The 26,584-nt window shown below is 45.3% G+C and overlaps 1 protein-coding gene across 2 annotated transcripts in view; it reads left to right on the top strand.

Moving 5' to 3' along the window:
• ell2 (elongation factor for RNA polymerase II 2) overlaps positions 1–26,584 on the top strand; it is a 227,121-nt gene that overhangs the window by 189,163 nt on the left and 11,374 nt on the right. For both annotated transcript variants that reach the window (XM_072516322.1, XM_072516323.1), the window contains exons 9-10: positions 3,897–3,963; positions 24,352–24,523. In XM_072516322.1, the coding sequence (XP_072372423.1) occupies positions 3,897–3,963; positions 24,352–24,523 (239 nt within the window). The remainder of the gene's footprint in view (positions 1–3,896; positions 3,964–24,351; positions 24,524–26,584) is intronic.

Here is a 26,584-nt window from a genome sequence, read left to right as displayed (position 1 = left end):
CGTTAACAGTTTAATAAATGTGTTAAAGCTATCTCCAAATCTGAACCTTCCTTTGTCAGAGTGTACATCAAGGAAGCAGCTTATGCTACGTCAAGAGCATAACAAAACATGGTACCAAGGAGTGACTGGTTAAATCCATATAGTTTCAACTCAGCAAACCGTGACAACCAGCAACAGCACCAGGCAAGATGATCGAGATTCCGGCTCCACAGCAGCTCAGATGCCACGGCAATCTCAGTGCAAACTGGCGTGCATTCAGGCAAAGGTTTGAGATCTTCCTGGTAGCAGCCGACCTACAAGACGTGGCCGATGCTGAAAAGACAGAGCTTCTGCTCACAATTGCGGGTGCAAATGTAGAATAAATCTTCAAAACCTTCAAGTACTCCAGAGGGCAAGAAAAGAGGGACTTCCAGACAGTCCTGGACAAGTTCGAACAATACTGTGAGGTAAACACAAAGAAACCAATAGAACACGGTAAAAGAGGCGCCAATACTAACCACGAGGCCGAGGGAGGCGAGCAACGAACGACAATTTTGATTGGTGGCCATCTTGGAAAAGGTGCCGCACATGTGCAGTTGAGAGAAGGGCGCAAAGTAAAGGAACAGCGATCTGCGCATGCGCAATTGCTTCCTACGTGCTATGTCACAAGCTTCATGACGTCAGAGGCACCAGACCACGCCCACTTAAAGGGTAAATGTCCCAAAACAAGAAGAAAAAATTTAAAGCCTCAAAACAAGATTCTTTCACCTGGAACGACAGCGCAATGCCTGAACTTCGACCAGTAGCTGAAAGTAACCTCTGCTGAACCCTGCAACAAGCAGTTAGCACCGCCCAAAGATATGATACAGTCCTTGAAGGCTACGACTCAAACCTTGATTTCTACTTTGGAAATCGCGAGCCCAATGCCAGCTCCGACACAAAACATGATGATATGGTCCTAGAAGACTACGACTCAGACGATGATTTCATCGTGAGTGCAGAATTATGCTGCGGCCTGGCGCCAAGAGACAGAGAACAAATCAGCCCCCACCCTTTCCCTTGCAACCTCACCTAACCCACACATCTTTGGATGCTTAAAGGGCAATTTAGCATGGCCAATCCACCTAACCTGCACATCTTTGGATTGTGGGAAGAAACCGGAGCACCCAGAGGAAACCCACGCAGACACGGGGAAAAAGTGCAACTCCACAGTCACCCAAGGCTGGAATTGAACCTGGGACTCTGGGGCTGTGAGACAGCAGTGCTAACCACTGTGCCACAAATGTGGGTAGTCAAAATTCCTAGATTCTGGAAGGACCCAAGAAAGGATGGGCGATTAAGTCGGAAAATATAAACCAACTAGCCTCTCATCTGTTCTTGGAAAACTGCTGGAATCCATTATTAAAGAAGTAGTAGTAGGACATTTAGAAAATCATAATGCAATCAAGCAGAGTCAACACAGGTTTTATGAAAGGGAAATGGTATTTGACAAATGTTGTAGTGTTCTTTGAGAATGTAACTGACATGGTGGATAAGGGGAAGCCAGTAGCACTAGTGGGTGGAATTTTCCCTCAAAAATGGCACGTGTCAGTTTCTGACTGAATACTTATATGTTCCTCTCCAGAAATACAGCCAGGTTTTCTGGTCAGATCTTCTGGCACTCTAGTCAATGAAAAATAGGGGGCCTGGTTTGTGATGTCACTCAGGTGAGGTAAGGCCCTTTCTGGGCATGAACCTGATCATGTCACTGTCGGTGAAAATCGCACTCTGAAATCTTGCTGGCACAACTCCTGTTGTGGCCCTCTCAGAGATTTTGCAGCTTTAACCGGATTTGCACCTGCGACGAATGTGCCCGCTAAATCCCACCCAGTGTATTTAGATTTCCAGAAGGTGCCACATAAAGGGTTACAATGCAAGGTAAAAGCTCATGGGTACAAATGTCCGCATGAGTCGAGGAAACGGAGAGTCAAGATAAATGGATCAATTTCAGTTCAGGAATCTGCAATTATTGGATTGCTATAGGGATCACTGCTGGGGCCACAACTATTTACAGTGTATATTAATGACTTGGATGAAGGAATCAAATGTATTGTCGCCAAATTTACTGACAATCCAAAGATAGGTAGGAAAGCAAGTTATGAGAGGATGCAAAGAGTCTGCAAAGGGATGTAGACACTGCGCAAAAATTTCATAGATATTTTGTATAATATGGGAAAATGCGAGATGGTCCATTTTGGTGTGAAGCATCGGAAAAGAATATTACTTAATTGGAGAAAATGGGGCTGAATGGCACAGAAAAATTTGTGTCCTCGCATGTGAATCACAAAAGGTGAGCATGCAGGTACAAGTAATTAGGAAGGCAAAAGAAACGTTGGCCTTTAATGCAAGGTGAATGGTATAAAAGTAGGGAAGCCTTGTTGAACTGTATGGGGGATTGGTGATACCATGCCCAGAGAATTGCATGCAGTTTTTGACCTCATTTAAGCAGGGATGTGCTTGCATTTCAGGCAGTTCAGAGATGGTTCACGAGGTTGATTCCTGAGATGAAGGGGTTTGTCTTGTGATGAAAAGTAGCATGTTGGGCCAATACTCATTAAAGGTCAGATATGAAAGGTGGTCTTATTGAAATGTATAAGATTCTAACTTGACAGGGTAAATGCTGAGAGAATGTTTCCCCTAATGGAGGAATCTAGGGGGTACAATTTTTTAAAAAGCGGTCTCTTATTGAGGTGAGAATTTATTCTGAGGTTATTCAGCTTTGTAATTCACCACCCCAGGGAGTAGTGGAGGCTGGGTTAGACAGATTTGTGATCGTCAAGGAAGTCTAGGATTATGGAGGAAAGGTCTCAAGCAGATCAACCATGATCTTATTGAATGGTGAAGCATGCTTGAGAGGCCAAATAGCCTTCGGGTCCTAAGCTGCACATCTTTGAACACTATGGGGAAATTTAGCTTGGCCAATCAACCTAACCACATCTTTGGACTGTGGGAGGAAACCAGAGCACCAGAGGAGAAGCCCATGCAGACACTTTGGAGAAAGGATCAGCCAAGGCTGGAATTGAACCCGGGTGCCTGGCGCTGCGAGGTATCAGTGCTAGCCACTGTGCCACCATTTTGCTGGGAACTGAATCATCAGATAGTTGAATATGTATAAAGGTAGATGGTCCGCCTCTCAATCTTTTGCCACAACTCTGATCTTTTTCTGAGTGTAAGCGGTGTTCAAAATGTTCAAAATATTTGAGAAAGTTTAAATGACTGAATTAATTCTTTAACTATTAAATAATTAGACCAAATCCTGCTGACCATTTCAGTAACACTCTAAAATGTGTTAAACTCTTTACAAACATGGTTTGCTGTTGCAGTTGCTGCAACTAACATTATTATTATTAGACTGTTCAGATCATAAATAAGAAGAATTCCGTGTCAGAGTGAGACCAAAGTACTCTAACCTAGTTTTAGTTAATAACCATGCTGTGTTCTCATTTCTGATCCCCACAAAACATAGGGTGGGAAAGGTCCTAAAATTGCATTCTTTAACATAGCCACATCTGCTGCTGTCTTATTAATTCCTGAATGGTTCCTTGTCTGCCAGATTTGGAAACAGTAGGAGACTGACCCTGGGTGGAGATCTTAGTGCTTTGACCTCTATTGTGTGGGTAATTCAGTTATTGCCGTTTCAGACTCTAGGTTTGTTATTGGTAGTGACTGAGCTGACCATATGGCTGCTGCTGTTTGTAATCTGTGGAGTTGAAAACCAGTGCACTATTTGCATTGAAAAATGTAATACAGGAGCAAGAGCATTAAAATCTTCCCACAAGTTTTAGCTGCAGTGTGGCAAAGGTCAAAAGTTTGCTGTTATTTCTGTACCTTCTGCTGTATAGCAAAACAGATATACAGAAACCTCTATTCTTTTGCAGGAATAAATAGGAAGTGCACCGGTTCCAGCAATCCTATGTTACCAGCCAAAAAGCCTGATTACTTGATGTAAGTAAACGTGCTTATTATTTTGTGCATTTCTGTCTTTTGCACTTTTTTTCTCAACCAATGAATTACCTAAATTAACAACAGTAGTCATTTGATTCATTCACATTTAGATTTCTTAATTTGAAAAACTGAGCATTGAAAACTTTTTTAATAGACTTTCAAACACTAGTTAGTACTGCGCTTTTATTTTTATGACTGTTTTCTGAGAGCTGTTTCCCAAGTCTTTATTGATTTTCTTCATTTGTCAGAAGGATCGATCAGGTTTGACTAGGTTGATGCTCTTTTAAAAGAATAACCTACAGTTGAGAGGACACCGCAAGTGTAGTTTATGTGGGCTTTCAGAAAGTTTGAGGAAGGAATTACTATTTGAGAAATTGGATGAGAGACTTGGGTAAACATACATGAACTACTTTTATTGATCAGTTGTACCAAGACGAGCACCAGAGTCATAATGGCACAGAAAGAGACCATTTGACCCATTATATCCATGCCAGAAATAATGTATTATATACACAAAATACAGTAAAGGGGGAGATTAGAAAAATGGTTCAATGTAAACTTGTCAAATGTGGAAAACTTTGGGCTGGTCAGATGGGCAAATGGAATTGAATCCTGATAGTGTAAGGTGATGCACTTGGACAGGACAAACAAGACAAGGGAATACATGATCTGGGGTGGTGGTGGGGTTGGTATTATCACTGGACTGATTAGCCTAAGACAGAGTAATACTCTGGGGGCCCAGGTTCAAATCCGCCACTGCAGATGGTGAAATTTGAATTCCATAAAAGTCTAATGACGACCATGAAACTAATGTTGATTGTTGTAAAAACCCATCTGGTTCACTAATGTCCTTTAGGGAAGGAAATCTGCCATCCTTACCTAGTCTGGCCTACATGTGATTCCAGATCCACAGCAATGTGGTCGACTCGTAACTGCCCCCCACAAGGGCAATTAGGGATGGGCAATAAATGCTAGCACAGTGTGCGTTGCCCATGTCCCATGAACTAATAAAAGAAAAAAATGGCAGGACCGAACTTGGTCCATGTACACAGGGCAGGTAGATACAATTGTTAAGAATACATGTGGTATTCTTGCCTTTATAAGCCAGAACATCGAGTTTAAGAGCAGGGAGGTTATGCTGAAGTTGTATAAAACGTTGGTTAGGCCATAGCTAGAGTATTGTGTGAAGTTCTGGAATCCACATTATAGGGGGGAGGGTGAGAGCACTGGAAAGGATAGAAAGGAAATGCACCAGAATGTTTCCCGGGATGGAGAGTTTTAGCTATGGAGAGATTGGATGGACTGGTGTTTTTTTCCTTGGAACAGGGGAAACTGATGGGGATATGATTGAGATGTAAAAAATTGAGGGGCAAAGAGTAGACAGGAAGAACCTTTCCCCTTGCTGGAGGGATTAATGACGAGGGGTATAGATTTAAGATAAGGAGTGGGACGTTTAGAGGGGATGTAAGGAAAACCTTTTTCACTTGGGGAGGGGGGGTGGAGTCTGGAATTTTCTGCCTGAAAGGGTGGTGGAAGCAAGAGGTCCTTATAACATTTCGGTATTTAGATGTGTACTTGCAATGCTGTGGCCTACAGAGCTATGGGCCAAGTGCTGGAAAATGGGATTAGAATACTTAGATGCTTGTTTGTGATTGGTGCAGATACAATGGGCCAAACGGCCTTTTCTGTGCTGTAGACCTCTATGACTCAATGACTTAAGTGGTGGCTGATTATGGACGGCATTTGAAAAAAATACTGGCTAGTTTCTTCAGAATGAAAAAGTGGAATGGGAACTTTGTAAAAGAGCTATTTGTGTTTTGTTTCTATATTTGTATATGGAGAAAGCACTTTTAATTTGGCAGCCAGTGTAGTACTTTTTAAGGTATAGTCGTTGTTGTAATGCAGGAAAACATGACATCCAATTTGCAAACAGCAATAACCCACAAGCAGATTAAATTAATAACTAGTTAATCTGAGAGTTAACAGTTGAGCGGGACTCTCTGAAGATAGCCTGTGTGCTTATGAATGGTGCCTTGACTTCTCTTCATCTACAATGGCTTTTCTTTCCATTCCCACCCCTTGGAACCCCCAAGGATCTATCATTGGTCCTCTTCTGTTTCTCATCTACTTGCTGCCCCTCGGTAAAACAGCCCAAAAACACCGGTTTCCACTTGTATGCTGATAACACTCAGCTCTGTCTCACCACCACTTTTCTAGACCCATCCATTGTCTCTTATTTGTCACGCTACTTGTCTATCATCCAATATTAGATGTACCAAAATTTCCTGCAATTAAATATTGGGAATAATCGATAACCTGAGCCAAGAGACTATGATCTCTAGACAAACACTGGAGTCATTGAGTCATAATGGCACATTTTCCTTGGCCGCTGCCACAAACTCCTTCCCCTGGCCACCATTTCCATCCTTGTCAACTGCCTGATGTGGAGCCTAATAGTTTGCAACCTTGGTGTTTGAGTCCAAAATGAGTCTCTGATCACACATCCACACCATCACGAAGACTTTGTTTTGGGTGTATAATTTTGCCTCAAATAAAAAGCGACACAATTTAAACATTTTTTCACTAATTCTAGTAAATCTGCATTGCACTCTAACTGAAGCTTCAACATCCCTCCTATCATGTGGCCTAGAACTGCACAAAGTACAAAGAACAAAGAAAAGTACAGCACAGGAACAGGCCCTCCAAGCCTGCGCCGACCATGCTGCCCGTCTAAACTAAAATCTTCTACACTTCCTTGATCCGTATCCCTCTATTCCCATCCTATTCATGTATTTGTCAATATGCCCCTTAAATGTCACTATCGTCCCTGCTTTCAGCACCATCTCCGGCAGCGAGTTCCAGGCACCCACTACCCTCTGTGTATAAAAAAAAAAAAAAAAAAACCTGCCTCGTACATCTCCTCTAAATCTTGCCCCTCGCACCTTAAACCTATGCCCCTAGTAATTGACCCCTTTACCCTGGGAAAAAGCCTCTGACTATCCATTCTGTCTATGCCCCTCATAATTTTCTAGACCTCTATCAAGTCACCTCTCAACCTCCATCATTCCAGTGAGAACAAACTGAGTTTATTCAACTGCTCCTCACAGCTAATGCCCTCCATACCAGGCAACATCCTGGTAAATCTCTTCTGCAGCCTGTCTAAAGCCTCCACATCCTTCTCGTAGTGTGGCGACCAGAATTGAACACTATACTCCAAGTGTGGCCTAACTAAGGTTCTATACAGCTGCAACATGACTTGCCAATTCTTATACTCAATGCCCCGGCCAATGAAGGCAAGCATCCGTATGCCTTCTTGACTACCTTCTCCACCTGTGTTGCCCCTTTCAGTGACCTGTGTACCTGCACACCTAGATCTCTCTGACTTTCAATACTCTTGAAGGTTCTACCATTCACTGTATATTCCCTACCTGCATTAGACCTTCCAAAATGCATTACCTCACATTTGTCCGTATTCAACTCCATCTGCCATCTCTCCGCCCAAGTCTCTAAACGATCTAAATCCTGCTGTATCCTCTGACAGTCCTCATCGCTATCTGCAATTCCACCAACCTTTGTGTCGTCTGCAAACTTACTAATCAGACCAGTTACATTTTCGTCCAAATCATTTGTATACACTACGAACAGCAAAGGTCCCAGCACTGACCCCTGCGGAACACCACTAGTCACAGCCCTCCAATTAGAAAAGCACCCTTCCATTGCTACTCTCTGCCTTCTATGACCTAGCCAGTTCTGTATCCATCTTGCCAGCTCACCCCTGATCCCGTGTGACTTCACCTTTTGTACCAGTCTACCATGAGGGACCTTGTCAAAGGCCTTGCTGAAGTCCATATGGACAACATCCACTGCCCTACCTGCATCAGTCATCTTTGTGACCTCTTCGAAAAACTCTATCAAGTTAATGAGACACGACCTCCCCTTCACAAAACCATGCTGCCTCACGCTAATACGGCCATTTGCTTCCAAATGGGAGTAGATCCTGTCTCGAAGAATTCTCTCCAGTAATTTCCCTCCCACTGACATAAGGCTCACCGGCCTGTAGTTCCCTGGATTATCCTTGCTACCCTTCTTAAACAAAGGAACAACATTGGCTATTCTCCAGTCCTCCGGGACATCACCTGAAGACAGTGAGGATCCAAAGATTTCTGTCAAGGCCTCAGCAATTTCCTCTCTAGCCTCTTTCAGTATTCTGGGGTAGATCCCATCAGGCTCTGGGAACTTATCTACCTTAATATTTTTCAAGGCGCCCAACATCTCGTCTTTTTGGACCTCAAATGTGACCCAGGCTATCTACACGCCCTTCTCCAGACTCAACATCCACCAATTCCTTTTCTTTGGTGAATACTGATGCAAAGTATTCATTTAGTACCTCGCCCATTTCCTCTGGCTCCACACATAGATTCCCTTGCCTAGATTCCCTTGCCTATCCTTCAATGGGCCAACCCTTTCCCTGGCTACCCTCTTGCTTTTTATGTACATGTAGAAAGCCTTGGGAATTTCCTTAACCCTATTTGCCAGTGACTTTTCGTGACCCCTTCTAGCTCTCCTGACTTCTTGCTTAAGTTCCTTCCTACTTTCCTTATATTCCACACAGGCTTTGTCTGTTCCCAGCCTTCTAGCTCTGACAAATGCCTCCTTTTTCTTTTTAACGAGGCCTACAATACCTCTCGTTATCCAAGGTTCCTGAAATTTGCCGTATTTATCCTTCTTCCGTACAGGAACGTGCCGGCCCTGAATTCCTTTCAATTGACATTTGAAAGCCTCCTACATGTCAGATGTTGATTTACCCTCAAACATCCGCCCCCAATCTATGTTCTTCAGTTCCCGCCTAATATTGTTATAATTAGCCTCCCTCCCACCCCCCCAATTTAGCACATTCACCCTAGGACCACTCTTATCCTTGTCCACCAGCACTTTAAAACTTACTGAATTGTGGTCACTGTTCCCGAAATGCTCCCCTACTGAAACTTCTACCACCTGGCCGGGCTCATTCCCCAATACCCGGTCCAGTACAGCCCCTTCCCTAGTTGGACTATCTACATATTGTTTTAAGAAGCCTTCCTGGATGCTCCTTATGAACTCTGCCCCGTCTAAGCCCCTAGCACTGAGTGAGTCCCAGTCAATATTGGCGAAATTGACGTCTCCCATCACAACCCTGTTGTTTTTACTCATTTCCAAAATCTGTCTACCTATCTGCTCCTATATCTCCCGCTGGCTGTTGGGAGGCCTGTAGTAAACCCCAACATTGTGACTGCATCCTTTTTATTCCTGATCTCTACCCATATAGCCTCGCTGCCCTCTGAGGTGTCCTCCCGTAGTACAGCTGTGATAGTCTCCCTGACAAGTAGCGCAACTCCACCACCCCTTTTACATCCTCCTCTATCCCGCCTGAAACATCTAAATCCTGGAACGTTTAGCTGCCAATCCTGTCCTTCCCTCCACCAGGTCTCTGCAATGGCAACAACATCATAGTTCCAAGTACTAATCCAAACTCTAAGTTCATCTGCCTTACCCGTAATGCTACTTGCATTAAAACATATGCACTTCAGGCCACCAGACTCGCTGTTTTCAGCAACATCTCCCTGTCTGCTCTTCCTCAGAGCCATACTGGCCCTATTCCCTAGTTCTCCCTCAATGCTTTCACCTTCTGACCTATTGCTCCGGTATCCACCCCCCTGCCATACTAGTTGAAACCCTCCCGTGTGACACTAGCAAACCTCGCGGCCAGGATATTTATGCCTCTCCAGATTAGATGCAACCCGTCCTTCTTATACAGGTCACACCTGCCCCGGAAGAGCTCCCAGTGGTCCAGATGACGGCAACCCTCCCTCCTACACCAGCTGTTTAGCCACATGTTTAGCTGCTCTATCTTTCTATTTTTAGCCTGACTGGCACGTGGCACAGGGAGTAAACCCGAGATTACAACCCTCGAGGTCCTGTCTTTTAACTTTCTGCCTAGCTCCCTGAACTCCTGCTGCAGGACCTCATGCCCCTTCCTGCCTATGACTTTAGTACCAATATGTACAACGACCTCTGCCTGTTTGCCCTCCCCCTTCAGGATGCCCGCTACCCGTTCGGAGACATCCTGGACCCTGGCACCAGGGAGGCAACATACCATCCTGGAGTCTCTTTCACGTCCACAGAAGCGCCTATCTGTGCCCCTGACTATAGAGTCCCCTATGACTATTGCTCTTCTGCGCTTTGACCCTCCCTGCTGAACATCAGAGCCAACTGTGGTGCCACTGCTCTGGCTACTGCTGATTTCCCCTGTTTTCCCTGGCTATCCCCCCCAACAGTATCCAAAGGGGTATACCTGTCCGAGAGAGGGACAACCACAGGGGATTCCTGCACTGACTGCCTGCCCCTTCTGTTGGTCACCCATTTCTCTGCCTGCACCTTGAGTGTGACCACATTTATATAACTGCTATCTATGACGCTTTCCGCCACCTGCATGCTCCTAAGTGCATCCAACTGCTCTCCAACCGAACCATGTGGTCTGTACACCTAGTTGGGTGTACATTCTGCAGATGAAGCCATCCGGGATGCTGGAAGCCTCCGGACCTGCCACATCTCACAGTCAGAGAGAGCACTGCACCCCTCTAATTCACATTGTGTTAATTAATTAGTAAATTAATTTTTTTTTTTTTTAATTTAAAAAATAAAATAAAATTACTGTTAACTACATGTTTCCTAGCACTAGATTTCTACTATAAATGTGAAAGCTAAATACAGTACTCTCTGATCTCTGGCTTAGATACCCCTCTAAATTATAATTAAGTAATTATGTTTAATTAGTTTAACAATGTTTAATTTTTAAATTTAGTGTAGATTCCCAACCAGCCAATCAGGTCACAGCTTTACTGTGATGTCACTTCAGTTTCCTCCCCCCCCCCCCCCCCCCCCCCCCACACACACACACACACACACACACACAATTTGAAAAGGTAATAAAAATAAAAATCACTTACCTTCCCAGGATGGTCTCTCTGGTTCTCTCCCTGCAGATTAAAAGTTACAGGTGAGAAGAAAGAGAACAAAAATGTAGGGAAAAAGCACCTTCTCCCACTCTGTACCGAATTACCTCACTGCACCAAATTACCAAGTTCCAATTCCCACTTTGGATGTGTCTCACTCCGGCTGTGTCTCCTTGACCTGCGCAAAGATCCTAACTGATCTTATTAAGGTTATATATCGCCTTGTATTACCACTTGGCTTTTATAGTCTACACGTTGTGTGATTAAAACATAGAATTCCATTTGTGTTTTTATGGCTTTATCTAGCTGAGATGGTCGTGCCTTTAATATCCTGTGACGTTTTAGCCTAGCTGCAGTTCCAGAATGTCGAACTTAGTCTTGTCAAGTGTAGTTACTGCTGTTAATATTTAACCAAGAGACATCATATCTCACTTACTGACATTAAATTCCATTTGCTACCTTTTAGCCTATTCCCTATCATGTTAGTATATATATTCTTGAACCTCCAAATAATTTTGTACCTTGTGTTTTGGTATTATCAATAAATTTGATACTAATCCTCCTCAACCTATACAAACAAATAATTATTCTACAGAGTGAACACCAATGATCCAAATCTGAACCCTGTGTGACACCATTTACCCTACTTTAAATAACTGTTTTCTCCTTCCTGACACTTTTTTAATCCAATTTATTATAATCCCAAATTCCATGCCCCTAGATTTTTCCCAACATTTTCCTATGTAGTGCATTGTGGAAGACTTTCACCATCTGCCGTGTCTAATTATTTTCCTCACATTCTGAGTTTTTTTTAACTATGACTGTCCCTTTTAAAATTCCATGTTAGCTACTTCAAATTATTTGCTCTTTTTCACCCAGTTATGTGGTAAATATATCCTTAATTGAAGACTAAAAATGTTCTTGCCGCAAGTGTTAGATTTACTAGCCTATATTTATCTAGATCATCATTTCTTTTTAAAGCTGGTTTTTACTACTTTTCAAAACTTTTTTTAACATTAAAATAAAATTGGCGGAAGTACATGATAAGGAATCAGAGCAAACTTCATAGGAATCATTAACTTAGCAACCAATAATGATAGTTGTAACATTTGTTTAGTTATGCAGGTGGACGGACAGTGACAGCTTGCTTACAAGTAGTGAAAGGAATACAGTGGATTCCTCATGTATGTCAGAATGTCTTTGTAAATGATAAATAAAGGTTACAAATTAGATATTTAATGTGACATTTTCGTGATGGAACGTTATTATGTTTTAGATATAAATCGGATGTATATCCTACAACAGTTACAGAGACTCACAACAATTGAACCCCAGGATTAAATGGTGCTTATTTCAGAGTGTGGAGAAAGACGGTTAAGAAATTCTAACAGCACGAATGATCACCAGTATACTGGAGATTGGCAAGTAGATTTAAAACAGGCTAACTTGTCATCCAGTTTTGGATACCAGTACCAAGACATTCAGAAGCCTATTAGTCTTCCTTCCACTACATATAAAATAATGGATTCCGTTATCAGGAGTAAATTTGAAGATTATCTGCACAACAGTCAACCTCCCTGAGTAACTTTTGGGAAATTAGTGGCCCAGTTGGGCTTGTTGCTCTCTTTGGTTGGCTCTGAATATGGTGGTCAATATGGTCGCCTTCCTTAATTCTAATTACATTTCGCTCTAGAGTCGCCAGGTATCTTTCGATACTGCCACAAGGTTCAAACCCGAATACTGATCAAAGACTCGATACACCAGTTAGTTCAAAGTCGATGCTTATTTATTTACACACACAGTTAAATATATTCATGCACGAAACTCTGCAGACTAAACTATCACTACTGTTAAAGCCTATACTTAGTTTTGGGCGCCCACTCAGTCAGAGGAACAATGGCCGTTGTTCGGTTCTGAGGCTGCTGGGGTCGAACTGGTACAGGGGAACAGCTGAGGTCGTCTGTCTGGTAGCGTGCGTTGACCTTGGACTTACTTGCTTCTGGTGCAGCTGGTGGACAGGTCTCTCCTCGGGGAGAGCCGGGCCCAAGAGAACGATTCTCTCTTGGGGGCTCCTTCTTATACCCAAAGGGGCTTCGTGCCCTTTTGGGCGGGCCTTGAACTTGGCCCCAATCAATTGGGCCATTTCTTGAGCTGTCCTATTGATTTCATCTAATAAAAGGGTGGGTGCCCTGATGGTTGGGCGTGTCCTAGGTGGCCGTTGGCCTGCTTTGTTTCGGTCTCCTCTGGCGCCGGGTGTCTGCCTTAGTATCGGTTACTCGAATGTTACTCTTTTGTTCCCGGAGATGGGCCATTGGTATGCTAATGGGCCTACAGTTTTGGTCTTGGCTGGGAGCTGGGGCTCCAATATACAGACAAGCTCTGAACCTGCTTGTTTTCTCAGCATTTTCCATTTTCCCTGCAATCTTTGCAAAGTGTCCATTTTGTAATCGGGAAGTGGCCATCCCAGATGGCTACAGGTTGTCTCATGGTTCTAAAAGGCTCCGATGTAGGCACTCAAAATACAGACCGTCAAGAAGAATAAGCTGGTTGAAGGGGAGAAAAAATTGATAATTATTATGGGAGCAAGTGGAGACAAGTGAGGTAACCAAGGACTTGGTGTTGGCGCTACAACTGTTCACACCTAACCTGGAATTAGAAACTCCGTGCAATTTAGTCAAACTTGCTGATTATATCAAACTATTGGACAGTGGAAGAGGCAGCTCAACTTGTAGAAAATTTCAGGCAAAATATGTAATTGAATCGAACCATGCCAGATGAAATTTATTGAGGAAAAATGTAAACTACAGTCCCCACCACATAACACTTCTATTTATCCCGGACAACTATTTTTATATTGACCAAATGGCACTGTTTGTATTTCGGCGCTATGGGTCAATTGGAAAGCTATCCCTTAAACTGCATTAAGTGGGTCAGCAATTTTTGATTTCTACACAGCTGCAGCAGTTGGCTTTAATTTCACTCTACCTATTATTGTAAGTAATTCTACTGATTTTCAAGGAGTATGCTTTGATGCTTGATTTTCAAAGTTCATGAAAGCAATTCTGTAAAGCAGATGGTTGCCATTGTTATTTTACACTATTTAATGGACCAGAACCTCCTGAGTTCCCCAGCATCAGATTTGGGTGGAAATGAAAACCACCCAAAAAAGCAATTAAAATTGCTTACTTCAGATGGTTCTGCCAGGGTTACACCAATAGTTATCCAGAAAATGTTAGTAGGATTAAAACCTCTTTTAACTTCTGGATAACTATTATAAACACCCAGACTGACACCCACAGGACTCCCCCAAAGCCCGGACCCACCCCACCCTGCAACCCCGACCCTCCAAACTTTAAGTCTTATCCATCAGTGATGGTAAATGACTGGCCTGTAGTTACTTGGAATATCCTTCCACCCTTTCTTGAATAAGGCTGCCACTCACCAATCCTCTGACACCTCTCTCATATCTAGGGAAGATTGAAAGATTATAGCAAACCATTAAATAGGAACAGAAGAAATAGAAGCAGGAGTAGGCCATTTGGCTCCTCTCGTCTGCTCTGCCATTCGATAAAATCATGGTTGATCCGATTGTGTTCTTAACTCCATTTGCCTGTCTACCTCCCATTACCCTCGACTCCCATGTAGGTCAAAATTTATCTAGATACTAAGAAGTTTTTTCGCCTTGTGGAAGAGTCTGGGATCAGAGGGCATAATCTCGGAGTAAGGGGTTGCCCATTTAAGACACAGATGAGAAATTTCTTCTGAGAGTAATGAATCTGTGGAACTCTTTTAACGCAGGAAGCTGTAGAGGCTGTACTGTTGGATTGGATTGGATTTGTTTATTGTCATGTGTACCGAGGTACAGTGAAAACTATTTTTCTGCGAGCAGCTCAACAGATCATTAAGTACATGAGAAGAAAAGGGAATAAAAGAAAATACATAATAGGGCAACACAACATATACAGTGTAACTACATAAGCACTGGCATCGGATGAAGCATACAGGGTGTAGTGTTAATGAGGTCAGTCCATAAGAGGGTCATTTAGGAGTCTGGTGACAGTTTGGAAGAAGCTATTTTTGAGTCTGTTTGTGCGTGTTCTCCGACTTCTGTATCTCCTGTCCGATGGAAGAAGTTGGAAAAGTGAGTAAGCCGGGTGGGAGGGATCTTTGATTATGCTGCCCGCTTTCCCCAGGCAGCGGGAGGTGTAGATGGAGTCAATGGATGGGAGGCAGGTTTGTGTGATGGACTGGGCGGTGTTCACGACTCTCTGAAGTTTCTTGCGGTCCTGGGCCGAGCAGTTGCCATACCAGGCTGTGATGCAGCCCGATAGGATGCTTTCTATGGTGCATCTGTAAAAGTTGGTAAGGTTTAATGTGGACATGCCGAATTTCCTTAGTTTCCTGAGGAAGTATAGGTGCTGTTATGCTTTCTTGGTATGGTAGGGTCGACGTGGGTGGACCAGGACGGATGTTTGGAGATGTGCACCCCATGGAATTTGAAACTGCTAACCATCTCCACCTCGGTCCCATTGATGCTGACAGGAGTGTGTACAGTACTTTGCTTCCTGAAGTCAATGACCAGCTCTTTAGTTTTGCTGGCATTGAGGGAGAGATTGTTGTCGCTACACTACTCCACTAGGTTCTCTATCTTCTGCCTGTATTCTGACTCGTCGTTATTCGAGATCCGGCCCACTATGGCCGTATCGTCAGCAAACTTGTAGATGGAGTTGGAACCACGTTTTGCCACGCAGTCGTGTGTGTACAGGGAGTAGAGTAGGGGGCTAAGTACGCAGTCTTGCGGGGCCCCGGTGTTGAGGACTATTGTGGAGGAGATGTTGTTCATTCTTACTGATTGTGGTCTGTTGGTCAGAAAATTGAGGATCCAGTTTCAAAGTGGGAAGCCAAGTCCTAGGTTTTGGAGCTTTGATATTATGGGATTATGGTGTTGAAGGCGGAGCTGTAGTCAATAAATAGGTGACTGATGTAGGAGTCCTTGTTTTCGAGATGCTCTAGGGATGAGTGTAGGGCCAGCGAAATGGGGTCTGATGTGGACCGGTTGCAGTGGTATGTGAATTGCAGTGGATCAAGGCGTTCTGGGAGTATGGAGGTGATGCGCTTCATGATCAACCTCTCAAAGCACTTCATTACGACTGAAGTCAGGGCCACTGGTAGTCATTGAGGCACGTTGCCTGGTTCTTCTTTGGTACCGGTAGGTGGTGGTAACCTTGAAGCAGGTGGGAACCTCGGAGTGGAGTAGGGGCAGGTTAAAGATGGCCGCGAATACTTCAGTCAGCTGGTCCGCGCAGGCTGAGTGCACGACCAGGGATCCCGTCCGGGCCCGTCGCCTTCCAAGGATTCACTTTCAGGAAGGCCAATCTGACTTCGGAAGCTGTGATGGTGGGTATAGGTGAATTATGGGCTGCTGGGGCACTCGACAGCGGATTGTTGGTTACCTGCTCGAACCGAGCATAGAATGCATTGAGTTCATCGGGGAAGGGTGCGCTGCTGCCAGAGATACTGTTCGGCTACGCTTTGTAGCCCGTTATGTTGTTTAATCCTTGCCACAACTGCCGATAGTCTGTCTGTGACTCTAGCTTGGTTTGATATTCTCTCTTGGCATCTCGGATGGCTTTGCGGAGGTCGTACCTGGATTTCTTATATAGATCAGGATCGTTGTCTTGAACGCCTCAGATCTGTCCTTCAGCAGGGAGTCAATCTCGCGATTGAGCCATGGTTTCCGTCCGGTTGGGGAACGTACGAATTGCTTTCTTTGGCACGCAGTCGTCCACACATTTGCTGATGAAGTCTGTGACAGTGGTGGCATACGCATTTAAGTTGGTCGCTGAGTTCTTAAATATGGACCAGTCCACTGTCTCTAAGCAGTCACATAAGAGCACTTCTGTCTCCTCTGACCAGCACTGCACAACCTTCTTTGCTGGAATCTCCCGCTTGAGTTTCTGCTTGTATGCCGGGAGAAGGAGCACCGTCTTATGGTCTGATTTCCCAAAGTGCGGTCGGGGGATGGAACGGTAGGCGCCTTGATTTTTGAGTAGCAGTGGTCAAGAGTGTTGTCGCCTCTGGTGGGACAGGAGATGTGCTGGTGGAATTTTGGCAGTACACTCTTGAGGTTGGCCTTGTTGACGTCTCCGGCCACGATGAACAAGGTCTTTGGGTGTTCTGTTTCATAGTTATTTATAACTGTGTATAGTTCGTCCAGCGCCTTCCTCACTTCTGCCTGGGGTGGGATGTAGACTGGAAGTGAGCTCACGTGGAAGATAATATGGGCAGCACTTCACGGTCAGGTATTCCAGGTCTGGGAGTAGTAGGTCGCCACATCCAAGCACCAGGAGGAGTTGATGAGGAGGCACAACCTGCCACCCTTCGCTTTGCCTGATGATGCCGTGCGGTCCGCCCGGTGAATTGAGAAGCCTTCAGGTTGTAAGGCACAGTCCGGTAAGGTGGGGGTGAGCCATGTCTCTGTGAAACAGAGCACACAGCAGTCTCTGACTTCCCTCTGAGAGGTAAGTCTGGCGTTAAGTTCATCCAGCTTGTTTTCGATCGCTTGGGCGTTTGCCAGGAGTATACTGGGGAGAGGGGTCTTGAAACCGCATTGCTTCAGTCTAACCTGCAGACTGCCGCGTTTCCCTTGCTTCCTCGGTCGGCGGCTGCTCCTGGATGATCCTGGGATCCGATGGCAGATGTCAGCTCTTGTGGAAGGTAGGTGGTTGCGTCTGGCAGGGGCGCTGGCGGGGACCAGGGCGCTGTTTACGTATCTGGGGTCGCGTCTGGCAGGGTCCCGGGCACTGGTTGAGGTAGAGGGGTTGCTAGGGGGGCATGTTTGCGATCTGGATGGGTCCCAGCATTCTGCGGGCGCATTGCAGCGCATTTGGGTCCTCGCGCGGGGTCTCCGCCATTTCGGGGTCGTGGGCAGGGGCTTCCTGAGGCAGGTTGGGCGGGGTCCCGTGGTCTGTTCCCTCCCTGGGCGCTCCTGGGGTCGGATCTTGAAGTAGGCCCGGTCGAGCCTCCACGTGGATTTTTCTTTCTTCCATCACCAGGTAAGTCGGGTTGTTGGGCGGCCTCTCCGGGTCGGGTCGCTGGGCGGGTCTCTGGGGGTCGCATTGGGCCGGGTCTTGCCGTCGGGAGTTGGGTCGGGAGCTCCGGGGACTGGGCAAGGCGATCCGGGGGCTGGCATCGGTAGTTAGGCCGGGTTGGGAGCTCCGAGGTCCAGGTCCGCTCCAAATCGAGGTCGGGGCTTCACTTCCGGTTTGGGCCCGATCCACTTCCAGGTCATGGAGGTCAGGTCGGGTCGGGTCAAAAGGTCTCCACGGGCCTCTGAGGATGTTCAAGCCTGAAGGGAAGATAAAAGAGAGAGGTTAGTAATAATGTTAGTTTTAGAATTAATTTTTAAAAGATTAGAACGAATATAAGTTAAGTAAAAAGTGGATCTGTTGGGAAGAGCTCGCAGAGAGTCGCCTCGCTCCGGCGCCATCTTGGTAAATACCAAGTATGTTCAAGGCTACGATAGACAGATTTTTTTTGTTAAATGTTTTTTATTGAGTTTTTTTATACACGGTATATTTACCAAAAAGAGATAATAAAAACACTACATAACTAAAAAACCAAGGGGTGGCAGAATAAAAACTGGGGAAGCGTATATACATAGAAGCAACAAAGAGACAATTACGTTATACATGTCATTGGCCCCCTCTCTTTTCTGTTTTTTTTAAAGAAAATAGAAACAGAACAAGCAAAAACAATGAAACTGGGTGGGCGGGGCACCTGGTCGGCGCCCCTGATACTACTTGGGTAGACCGATTTTTAATCAGTAAAGGAATTGAGGATTATGGGGATAAGGCGGGCAAGTGGAGTTGAGGGCGGCACAGTGGTACACTGCTGCCTCACGATGCCAGGGACCCTGGTTCAATTCCAGCCTTGGGTCACTGTGCAGTTTGTACATTATTTCTGTGTCCACATGGGTTTCCTCCAGGTGTTCCAGTTTCCTCCCACAGTCCAAAAATGTATGGGTTAGGTGGATTGGTCATGCGAAATTACCCCTTAGTGTCCAAAAGGTTAGGTGGGGCAATGGGAATTGCGTGAGGGCTCTTTCAGAGGGTCATGCAGACTCAATGGACCGAATGGCTTCCTTCTGCACTGTAGCGATTCTATGATTATATCAGATCAGCCATGATCTCATTGAATGGTGGAGGAACCTCGATGGGCCAAATGGCCTACTTCTGCCCCTACGTCTTGGTTGCTGAAAGTTGCAGTGGCATTGCACCTCAAGAGCAGCAAACCTCTCAACGTTTGCAACAATTGGAATCACAAAATTCAGTCCCACCACTCTAGTTCTTGCACAACTCTGATTTTTATAATAATAATGATCTTTATTAGTGTCACAAGTAGGCTTACATTAACACTAGTTACTGTGAAAATCCCCGAGTCGCCACTCTCCAACACTTATTCAGGTACACTGAGGGAGAATTCAGAATGTCCAGTTCACCTAACAAGCTGGTCTTTCGGGACTTGTGGGAGGAAACCCACGTAGACACTGGGAGAATGTGCAGACTCCACACAGACAGAGACCCAAGCCAGGAATTGAACCTGGGTCTTTGGCACTGTGAAGCAACAGTGCTAATCACTGCTACACTGCCACCCAACTGCAGAGTGGCTCCTCTACCTCTTCTATTTCCAAAGGTGTGCAGGTTAGGTGGATTGGCTATGCTAAATTGCCCTAGTGGGGTTACCTTTTCTCTTTGCGGCAAACTCCGACATAACAGCGCCCAATATCACTCACTGACCCACTATTGAAGATCGGGTGGGGGTTGGTCCTAGGTAGGGTACTCCTTCAGAAGGCCGGTGCAGACTTGATGGGCCGAATGGCCTCCTTCTGCACTGTAGGGATTCAATGATTCTATTCAGAGGAATACCCCCAGTAGCATAATCATACCCTTTTTGATTCTTAATTCTAATCAAATGGCTTCTTGCCCTTTCCCCCTCCAGAACATGTTCTTTTCCCTAATTAATGCTGCCACCTTACCTCCCTTTTTGCTTCCCTATCTTTTCGGAACACTTTCTATTCCAGTCCTTACTATTTTTCAGACACATTTCAATTATTGCCACTAGATCATATTTCTTTATGGCTATTTGTGCTTGTAGCTCATCAACCTTATTCACCACATTCTGTATTCACAAACACGCATTCAAAACCTATCTTATGAATTCTGCGTAGTCCGAAGAAAATTAAAAAATTAGTTGCTGGAGGAGGCCTTTTAGCCTGCTCTACCATTCAATAAGATTTTTAAAATAAATTTAGAGTACCCAATTATTTTTTTCCAATTAAGGGGCAATTTAGTGTGGCCAATCCACCTACCATGCACATCTTTGGGTTGTGGGGGTGAGACCCACGCAGACACTGGGAGAATGTGCAAACTCCACACGGACAATGACCCGGGGCCGGGATTGAACCCGGGTCCTCGACGGAGTGAAGCAGCAGTGCTAACCACTGCGACACCATGCCACCCCTGCCATTCAGTAACATAATGGTTGATCCAATTGTGACATTAACTCCACATTCCTGCCTGCCCCAAATAAATCGTCCTTCGTCTGTTCCTCTTGTATGTTACTATTTACTTTTCTACTACTACTATCTAGCACGCGCTGGTGAAACATCACATGATCTGTTGTGATGTCAGCAGAGTTTGTTTGCATGGGCTTCAGTTCTCCATCTTAGTTTGTATGCGCAACATCCCTAATAAAACCTCTCATCGTGTTTGCAAGAATCCAGAACGTGGGCACCTTTTATACCTTTTCTCTTTGCGGCAAACTCCGACATAACCGCGCCCAATATCTCTCACTGACCCACTATTGAAGAAAGATGGTGGACCTCCAGGAACACTCTTGAGGCTGGAAAATAGACCTCCTCAATGATGCTGAATCTGGAAGATCCAGCTGTAGATGCACCCTCCATCCACTACTACTGAAGTGTTCTGGGGTCCAGGGTTGCTGGCAACCTCCATTCCATATTCAGAGCACAACTCCAGGCATTGTTCAGGTGATTCTTGACACCGCCCTGCTGTGTTCCAGACAAGTTTTGCACCAACATGTTTTCCACTGACATGGAGGAGAATTGGATGTGGGTTGAAGATTTGGGTCAAGCCTTTATCCACATCCTGTTACTGGGATGCAAATTAGTTACACACCAGCCTCCAGGATTCCCGATCGACCATGGCGGCACCAGTGGGAAAATTCAATGGAAAACTGATTTTTGCACCGGCTTCAAATCCCCCCCCCCCCATTACCTGTCATTGATCCCAGCGGAGAGAATTCCGCCCACTATCTTGACTTGGAACTAGGCTGCCATTCCTTTACTGTTGCTGGTCAAAATCTCCCCACCAGCACTGTGGGTGTACCTATGCCACATTGACTGCAGCAGTTCAAGAAGACCATGGAACCATGGAATATACAGTGCAGAAGGAGGCCATTCGGCCCATCGAGTCTACACCGGTCCATAGAAAGAGCACCCCATTTAATTTCATGCCTCCACCCTATCCCTAGTGTCCCTTTTTTGGACACTAAGGGCAATTTAGCATGGTCAATACACCTAACCTGCACATTTTTGGACTGTGGGAGGAAACTGGAGCACACGGAGGAAACCCATGCACACAAGTGGAGAAAGTGCAAACTCCACCCAGACAGTCACCCTTGGCTGGAATTGAACCCAGGTCCCCGGAGCTGTGAAGCAGCAGTGTTAACTACTGTGCCACCGGTGCCGCCCATCCACTGTGCCAACGTGCCGCACGGGACGGCTCATCAACACCTCGAGGGAAATTAGGGGTGGGCAATAAATGGTGGCCAAGTCAGTTACGACCATTTCCCAATTTTCACCAACCCGGTGTTCGGTGAGCCCGGTGGTCTCCATGTTTAGGGTCTGGATCCAGTCCAGGAAACATGTCGGTTTGGAAGGCTTGTCTTTTTGGGCGCCTATATGCGATAATTATAGGTTTCAGCTGGCGGGGCTGGATGCGAGGTACTGTGGGTGGCGGCAGCTGAGGCCTTGTTTGTCGGGGATAAGTTTGCAAGCCATGAAGAGCTTGAGGAAACGTATCAGTTGGTTAAGGGGAATGGGTTCAGGTACCTGCAGATGAGGGACTTTGTGAGAAGAAGGGTGCCGTCCTTCTCGGCGCTGCCACCTCCGGTGCTACAAGGTAAATTGCTGTCCGAGGATGGCATTTGGGAGGGGAGAGTGGCAGACATCTATGGCGAGCTGATGGAGAGATAGGATGCCTGGTGGAGGAGATCAGGCGTAAATGGGAGGAAGAGTTGGGTGTGGACGTGAAGGCCAGGCTGTAGAAGGAAACACTATGGAGGGTGAACGCATCCTCGTTGTACGGGAGGTTAAGCCCGGAGATGGATTCTGTTCAGCTGGCGGGACTTGGAGCCGGCAAAGGCAGAAGTGTGGGTGAGCCACCTGGCAGAATTCCTGGTCGAGAGCTTTAAGTTCCTGGGCGTCACTGTCACCAACAGTCTGTCCTGGTCCACTCGCATTGATGCAACGGTCGAGAAAGCCCAACAATGTCTCTACTTTTTACGGAAGCTAAAGAACTTCGGCATGTCTGCATAGACTCTCTCAAACCTCTACACATGTGCCATGGAGAGCATCCTATCCAGCTGCATCACAGCTTAGTATGGCAACTGCTCGGCCCAAGATCGCAAGAAACTGCAGAGTGTGGTGAACTCAGCCCAACGCATCACACAAGATTGCCACCCTCCCATTGATTCTGTCTACACGGCCCGCTGCTTCAGGAAGGCAGACAGCATTGTCAGAGGCCCCTCCCACCCAGCCTTTGTCCTCTTCCAGGCCCTTCCATCAGGCAGAAGGTACAGAAGTCTGAAGACCCACACATCCAGACATAGGAACAGCTTTTTCCCCACAGATACTTGATGCCTCAACGACTCTCCCTCTGACTGATCTGTTCCCTGTAAGAACATCATTCACAACGCCCTAGGTTGCTCTTGCTCATGTAGCTGCTTTGTTTGGCCCTTGTTACGCACTGTAACCAATCACTGTTTGTCGATGTATTCTTTTTGTTTCCTATGTACATACTGTACGTTCCCTTGGCCACAGAAAAATAATTTTCACTGTACTTCGGTACATGTGACAATAAATCAATCAATCAATCCTGCACTTGGAAAGGTTAAATTCGCCTTACGGGGAATGGAGGAGGGGTTCACCCTGAGGTGGACGCTGTTTATTGACTTATTTAAAGTGAATTAAGGCATGGGGAGGTCTGCCTTTTCTCTGTTTCAGGGGTGGTGGGAGATGGGGAGGGGGGGAAATTAAGGGGCCGGGGAGAGTTGTGGGCTTGTTATCAGTGGCCACGGTTGGCTGTGTTTTTGTATCTGTAGTGTTCTGGTCTTCTGATATTTCTATATGTAAAATGCCTTTAATAAAAGCATTTCTTAAAAAAATTACGTATTTAAAATTGGAGTATGGGATGGGATCTCTTACTACATCTTGTTCATGCCTCAGTCAGCTATTGATGAGTGGAAGCTACAAGTAATGAAAACCTGATCTGTTAAAGCAGCTCCCCTATTTAGGTAGTTGTCTGCTTTCATCGCCTCACAACAGTACAGCTTAAATCCGGAATTTGAGTCTGACGAATGAACTGTAGTCATCAACTGTGTTCGTGCATCTTCTTGCCAGTGTCATTCTTCAGTTGGGTAGCAAAAGATGTCCGTTTTTCTCCTTTATATTGGGGGTGATTTTACACCCACGTCCGCTGCTAGTGTAAACAACGACACGGGTGCAAAATCTCGCAAGCGTTGGAAAACTAGGTTCTCACCGGAGAGATATTGTTTCCCGATTTTCCTCACCCCTCCCCAGTGAGGTAATGGTGGGAATCTCATTTAAATACATTTGACAATATTAAAGGGCCTCCCCTCCACATGATCCCCACTCACTAAATATTCAAGCCTCACTGACGTGAGCCTCCAATACCTCTGTGGGGAGTTGGGGGGGGGGGTTGCCCCACTGCTTCTGGCACGGGGGGTCCTTTGTATCTGTGGGAGTTGGGAGGGCAGGAGTTTAATTTCAGTGCTGATCATGGTGCCCCTTCATGATGGCGCCCCTATCCCTGTGGAGTCTGCTTTGCTGGCTCTATCAGGTCCTGCCTGAGTGACAGCAATAGTTTTTTGTTCAGAGTGGCTGAAAATCTCGTCTGCAAACTCAGCTGTGCATCCGAAGAGATGCACACTAGTTTTTAATCCGAACCTGATCCTTTGAGAAATTATGGGCAAATTCCACCCATTATTGAAAAGCAAACTTTTTGGACGATGGCTGCGAAAATGAGACGCACTTAGGATGTGCTATTTTAATATTACCCCTTTTGTTCAACAGCAAATATGCAGCCATTCTGTCGCATGAACAGAGACAAAACTACAAAGGTGACTTTAATGCAGAATATGGTGAATACCGAAACCTGCACGCCAGGTTAGAGAGGGTGACCAAGCGATTTTTGCAGCTGGATGCAGAACGGAAACGTCTTTCTCCTGACACTGAAGAGTATAAGGTATTGACCCACTCTCATTTCCAGGTGTTTAAAATGTCCAGCTCTTTAATGTGTAGCAAAATCTAAATTGAGCTTTTTCATGTTGTTTGAGTTTAACTTTTGTATGTAAAGCCATATGTAAAGCTCCAGGCTTCCATTCAAGACTTAATGCTTGGACTGTAGCCTGACTGCATTTATCCTATTTGTAATTAATTTTCGTAGGGTTCAATTTTACTATTATGTTTTGCCAAGTGTCATGAATGGAGGGAGGAGTATACCCAAGCATTTTCACACTTGTGCCCCCTCCCCCCAGTGATGAAATGGACTCATTTTTTTTGTGGGGCATAGTATACTCATTGTGAGCATGAATCTATACACTGGCTCACAATTACGGATGTGTGTATTGCTATTTACCTCTTCCTATAAAGAAGCAAAACTTTGAAGTTTCTTTTTATTTCCTTTTCTGTTGTTCATCTTCGAACATAAGAACTAGGAGCAGGAGTAGGCCATCTGGCCCCGCGAGCCTGCTCCACCATTCAATCTTCAAAAAACTATCCTATCTTTATCTTAAAAACATTTAATGAAGGAGCCTCTACTGCTTCACTGGGCAAGGAATTCCATAGATTCACAACCCTTTGGGTGAAGATGTCCCTCCTAAACTCAGTCCTAAATCTACTTCCCCTTATTTTGAGGCTATGCCCCCTAGTTCTGCTTTCACCCGCCAGTGGAAACAACCTGCCCGCATCTATCCTATCTATTCCCTTCATAATCTTATATGTTTCTATAAGATCCCCCTTCATTCTTCTAAATTCCAACGAGTACAGTCCAGTCTACGCAACCTCTCCTCGTAATCCAACCCCTTCAGCTCTGGGATTAACCTAGTGAATCTCCTCTGCACACCCTCCAGTGCCATTAATTCCTTTTTCAAGTAAGGAGACCAAAACTGAACACAATACTCCAGGTGTGGCCTCACTAACACCTTATACAATTGCAGCATAACCTCCCTAGTCTTAAACTCCATCCCTCTAGCAATGAAGGACAAAATTCCATTTGCCGCCTTAATCACCTGTTGCACCTGTAAATCAACTTTTTGCGACTCATGCACTAGCACACCCAGGTCTCTCTGCACAGCAGCATGTTTTAATATTTTATCATTTAAATAATAATCCCTTTTGCTGTTATTCCTACCAAAATGGATAACCTCACATTTGTCAACATTGTATTCCATCTGCCAGAACCTAGCCCATTCACTTAGCCTATCCAAATCCCTCTGCAGACTTCCAGTATCCTCTGCACTTTTTGCTTTACTACTTATCTTAGTGTCGTCTGCAAACTTGGACACATTGCCCTTGGTCCCCAACTCCAAATCATCTATGTAAATTGTGAACAGTTGTGGGCCCAACACTGATCCCTGAGGGATACCACTAGCTACTGATTGCCAACCAAAGAAACACCCATTAATCCCCACTCTTTGCTTTCTATTAATTAACCAATCCTCTATCCATGCTACTACTTTCCCCTTAATGCCATGCATCTTTATCTTATGCAGTAACCTTTTGTGTGGCACCTTGTCAAAGGCTTTCTGGAAATCCAGATATACCACATCCATTGGCTCCCCGTTATCTACCGCACTGTTAATGTCCTCACAAAATTCCACTAAATTAGTGAGGCACGACCTGCCCTTTATGAACCCATGCTGCGTCTTCCCAATGGGACAATGTCCATCCAGATGCCTCGCTATTTCTTCCTTGATGATAGATTCCAGCATCTTCCCTACTACTGAAGTTAAGCTCACTGGCCTATAATTACCCACTTTCTGCCTACCTCCTTTTTTAAACAGTGGTGTCACGTTTGCTAATTTCCAATCCGCCGGGACCACCCCAGAGTCTAGTGAATTTTGGTAAATTATCACTAGTGCATTTGCAATTTCCCTAGCCATCTCTTTTAGCACTCTGGGATGCATTCCATCAGGTCCAGGAGACTTGTCTACCTTTAGCCCCATTAGCTAGCCCATCACTACCTCCTTGGTGATAACAATCCTCTCAAGGTCCTCACCTGTCAGAGCCTCATTTCCATCAGTCA

Source organism: Scyliorhinus torazame, chromosome 9 (assembly GCF_047496885.1).
Source record: "Scyliorhinus torazame isolate Kashiwa2021f chromosome 9, sScyTor2.1, whole genome shotgun sequence".
NCBI classification, from domain to species: Eukaryota; Metazoa; Chordata; class Chondrichthyes; order Carcharhiniformes; family Scyliorhinidae; genus Scyliorhinus; species Scyliorhinus torazame.
Note: the sequence above shows the minus strand (reverse complement) of the source record. Positions and strands in the feature narration are given on the sequence as shown.